Here is a 4,777-nt window from a genome sequence, read left to right as displayed (position 1 = left end):
GGGAGCACGTGGGTGAATCTCAGCACTCCCTGGTACATGGAGGGGCAGCCCTCAAGCCTCCTCCTGTAATTCAACAAGCTGCAGTCAGGATTCTAACCAGGTTGCCAGGGCTCCCTGGAGTCTGTGGAATGAATAAATTGAACTAAGGAAGGAATGTATGGACCCTGGCCCAGAACATTCTTAGAAACTGCCCCCCACCTCGCCCCAGGCTGCCTCCAGGCTTTGGAGATGGGCAGACCTGTATACCAGTCCCCACTCAGCCACTTCCCACCCAGCACCAAATGGGGATGATTTTTCCTGAGACCATGTAGATAAAAACTCTCAGCAGCATTTGTGCCAAGGGTGAGGGAGCCACAGGCATGGGTGGGCAGGGAGACAGGTGCATCCCCAACCACAAGCACGAGTACACCTTCCTATACACATGCAAGACCTCTCATTCCAGGCAGGGCAGGCTCCAGGCAGCTGCTCCTACCAAAACTGAATTAGCCAATGCTGAGCATGAAATGTTCTGGCCTGAATACTCATGGTGGAGAGAACAGTGAGGGCCTCCTCAGTACTCAACCCCAGCGAAGAGGTGGAGGAGCCATGTGGAGCTGAGTGTGCCTGTGTGGGCCTTCACAAACCATCCCTCAGTGTTCTCTATCCTCAACCTCAGCTGATTCTGGTCCTTCAAGAAGGAACAGGGCAGAAATACCAGCTGTGGAGCCAGACCCAGGGTTCCTGCCTAGTTGTGAGACTCAGGGTTCCTGCCTGGTTGTGAGACCCAGGGCAGAATGTGCTCCCTTGAGCAGCCTCAGTTTCCCTTTATGGACAGTGAGGTGATTGAGCCGTCAATCAGTTGGGCAATGCCAGACCGCATGCAGAAAGAGAAGAATGTGGGTAACAGGGACTGGGAGGGGTTTGTGTCTCCTGCTCCTTGAACCTCCAACCAGACCCGATGCCCATCCCAGCTGGCTATATCCGGACCCCCACATTAACACATCATGGCCACACACTAGGGTGGGGCAGTGAGACCCCATCCCTCAACTTCAGAAATCCTTCCAGCTCCTGAAGCGCCCAGATAGCAGGAAAGACAGTCAACAGTCATGACATATCAGGAAATAGCCTTTATTACAAAAATCTGCATGTAAACAAATAGCCACGGCACTGAACAGCCTCCCTCCAGGGCAGGCACACCCGGGTTGTGAAAAAAGTCAGAGTCCTCTCCCGGCACACAGGCCTGCCCCGCGGCTGCGCTCCGGCTGCTTGGGACGCATATGAGCCTGCGCATGCATCTCTGTGGGCCCAGCCCTCACTGGCCCCTAGCCTCACTGGGCAGCACTGTCTGTCTGTCCACGACCATGAGGTTGGGGGTACCCGGCTGGCAGCTCCGAGGGACCCAGAGTCTGAGCCAGCCCTGAGGCACCTGGGGCAGTTGGCTGGGCCAGCCCACCAACCCGTCCGTCCGTCTCCCACCATACTGAGAGCGGGTGGGACCTAGAGAACCGAGAGGTCGTGGCAGGACTTGGACTTGGCGCGAAAGGCCATCTTGCGGCTGTTACGAGCTACGATGCGGCCCAGGAAGCGCTTCGCCTTCTTGCCAAGGCTCTCTCGCCTCCGGGTACCTGCTTGCCGTCGCGCGTTGGCCTCTTTGCTGTCCCTGCGCAGGCGTATTTGGCGCACGACACCTTCAAACAGCGCCTGGACATTGTGGTGCAATGCCGCTGATGTCTCGATGAACTTGCAGTCAAAGACCACCGCGCAGGCCCGGCCCTCTGTGTGGGTGGGGACAGGCAGGCACCAGTAAATAAAGGGTGGGTGAGTGAGGAGTCCCTTCCAACCCTGGCCACCCATGGAAACTGCCACTCGAGAATTTGGAGGGTCCTCCCCCAAAACACAGAGACCCCAGCTCCTGTACTGAGGGTACTGGTCTCTGCTGCATCACCCAGTAGGCAGAGAGCCTGCGTTTAAGGAGCCCCCAAAACAGTGGCCCTCAAAAGGAGATTCATTTATTGAAATAATTTGAAGCCTGATACTTAAACAAAGTACAACAGTAGTAAACACAGGAAAATGAAAAGTATGTTGGACAACTTAGTTTTTTGTTTTGTTTTGTTTTTTGTTTTTTTTTTCTGAGACAAAGTCTTGCTGTGTCCCAGGCTGGAGTGCACTGGCACAATCTTAGCTCACTGCAAGCGCCGCCTCCTGGGTTTATGCCATTCTCCTGCCTCAGCCTCCCAAGTAGCTGGGACTACAGGCGCCCGCCACCTCGCCCGGCTAGTTAACACAGGAAAATGAAAAGTATGTTGGACAACTTAGTTTTTTGTTTTTTTTTGTTTTTTGTTTTTTTTTTTCTGAGACAAAGTCTTGCTGTGTCCCAGGCTGGAGTGCACTGGCACAATCTTAGCTCACTGCAAGCGCCGCCTCCTGGGTTCACGCCATTTTCCTGCCTCAGCCTCCCGAGTAGCTGGGACTACAGGCGCCCGCCACCATGCCTGTCTAATTTTTTTGTATTTTTAGTAGAGACGGGGTTTCACTGTGCTAGCCAGGATGGGTCTTGATCTCCTGACCTCATGATCCGCACACCTCGGCCTCCCAAAGTGCTGGGATCACAGGCATGAGCCACCGCGCCCAGCACAACTTAGTATTTTTTAATTAGAGGTTATATCATGATGAATGATGCAGTGGATTGGGGTTGCGGGGGCAAGGTCACCAAGTCACTGCTGGGTTCCTCTGAGGGGCTCAGTACCAGGACCCATAGGAAAGGATGCTGAGGCCAAGTGGGACAGGTCTTCCCCAGGGCCAAGTCTACTCTAAGAATGGCCCAGACCTAGGACTCTGACCTCCTGGCCTGTTCCCCTACACTCTCTTCCACCCACTTACCCCCAAACCAGCCAGGCCAGGACCAAGAGGGGCAGGAGAGGAGGGCCCTGTGGTCCCCCAGCTCCCCTATCAGATTTGGTTCTTTCCCCACCCCTCTGGGGCCTTCCGGAGCGCAGTGAGCAGGCACCAGCTCTCTCCCATTTCCCTCCCCACCAGTTTTCTTTCTGAACATTTTTAGCCTCTGATGATCCCCAGGGACTCAAGCTGAGCCAAGACTGCCTGTATCAGGGCCCAGCTGGGCACTCCCTCCCCCTGCAACCTGCCGCCTACTCACCATCCACCGAGACCTCACGAGAGCGCACCAGGTCGCTCTTGTTGCCCACAAGGATGATGGGCACATCGTCTGTTTGCCGTGCACGCCGCAGCTGGACCCGCAGTTCTGAGGCCTTCTCAAAGCTGCCTTTGTCCGTCACTGAGTACACGATGACATAGGCATCCCCCATGGCCATGCAGTGTCCGGGCAACCAGCGGCCCCCATCCTGGGGAACACACACACACAGTCTGCCCAACAGTCCTCATGACCCTGACACAAACCTGGCACTCCCAGACCCCTACCCCAACTCACTCCTCCCTCCCCTGCCCTGGGTCTCAGCCTGTACCCTACCTGCTCCCAAATGTCGTAGACCATGAGTGATGCCTCTTCTCCGTCCACCACAATGGAGCGATCATAGGTGTGCCCTAGGCAGGAGGCCAGTAAACAGGTTACCAGCTGGCTGTCAAAGCCCCTGCTGCCAGGTTTCCTGTTCTGGCCACACCCCCCAACTCCTCCCCAGAGCCCTCCTCGTCCTCCACTCCACTTGCAGATGCTGGTATGTGGCAACAGCAGTGCCAGGCAGGGAAGTGGGGGCTGGAGGGCATGGTGTGCCTGACCTCTACCCACATGCCCCCCAAGCTAGCAATGTCCCAGGTGGCTGCTCCAATGCCCCCTGCCCTCCTGCTGCCTAGATCCCAAGGTGGCTCTGACCCAGTGGCCTGAGTCAGAATAGTGACTGTCCTGCTCCCTAGGGACCTTGGCCACCTAGGGCTCCTCTCTTAGAAATCCCTCTGGTTGGAAACTCTGACCTGTCCTTGATAGGCAGGGAGGGATGTCTGGTCCCATCCCACAGAGCAGCCATATCTATGCCCTGGCCTTCTACTCTGGGCATTTCTTTCCTACCAAAGGCTGGGGGGGGGGGGGTGTCCCTTCTCCTTTCCTTTCCCCATTTATGAAATGAGTAGGTAGAGGCATGATTCTGAAAGCACCAATAGAATTCCACAGTATTGGCCAGGGGCGGTGGCTCAGGCCTGTAATCCCAGCACTTTGGGAAGCCAAGGCGGGTGGATCACGAGGTCAGAAGTTCGAGACCAGCCTAGCCAACATGGTGAAACCCCATCTCTACTAAAAACACAAAAATTAGCTGGGCGTGGTGGTGGGCGCCTGTAATCCCAGCTACTCTGGAGGCTGAGGCAGGAGAATCCCTTAAAACCCGAAGGCAGAGGTTGCAGTGAGCCTAGATCGCGCCACTGTACTCCAGCCTGGGCGAAAGAGCGAAACTCCATCTCAAAATAATAAGAATAAGAATAAAAGAATAAGAATAAGAATAAGAATAATTCTTCCATGGTATTTGCGGCTTTGAGTCCTGGTCTCAGCCCTCAGTCCTAGCCCCGGGATCTCCCCTCCTCCGAACAGCTCGATCCGCTCACCTGCTGCCTCTGCTTCGGGCCCGTCCTCCACACCGCCGAAGATGCGCGCCAGGGCGCTCTTGCCCACGCCAGGCGCCCCCAGCAGCAGCACCTTGTAAACGCTCTCGTCTGAGTCGCTGCCCCCTGAGCTGAGTGAGTCCTCAGAGTCCTCGGGCCAGTCCAGCCTGGGACCCTGAGTCCCCGTCCCGGCCGCAGCAGCCGCCAGGGACCCGGGGGCCAGCGTCGCCTGCAGGTC

General features: G+C 56.3%; 1 protein-coding gene across 1 annotated transcript; it reads right to left on the bottom strand.

Moving 5' to 3' along the window:
• Positions 1-1,091: 1,091 nt before the first annotated feature.
• Positions 1,092-4,777, bottom strand: RRAD (Ras-related associated with diabetes; the record flags this gene model as incomplete). The annotated part of the gene is made up of 4 exons (XM_011932083.1): positions 1,092-1,754; positions 3,134-3,338; positions 3,464-3,537; positions 4,543-4,777. Coding segments are annotated over 4 exons (792 nt in total), but the record flags the coding sequence as incomplete, so codon positions are not given.

Source organism: Colobus angolensis, unplaced genomic scaffold (assembly GCF_000951035.1).
Source record: "Colobus angolensis palliatus isolate OR3802 unplaced genomic scaffold, Cang.pa_1.0 Scaffold93, whole genome shotgun sequence".
Classification (NCBI taxonomy): domain Eukaryota; kingdom Metazoa; phylum Chordata; class Mammalia; order Primates; family Cercopithecidae; genus Colobus; species Colobus angolensis.
Note: the sequence above shows the minus strand (reverse complement) of the source record. Positions and strands in the feature narration are given on the sequence as shown.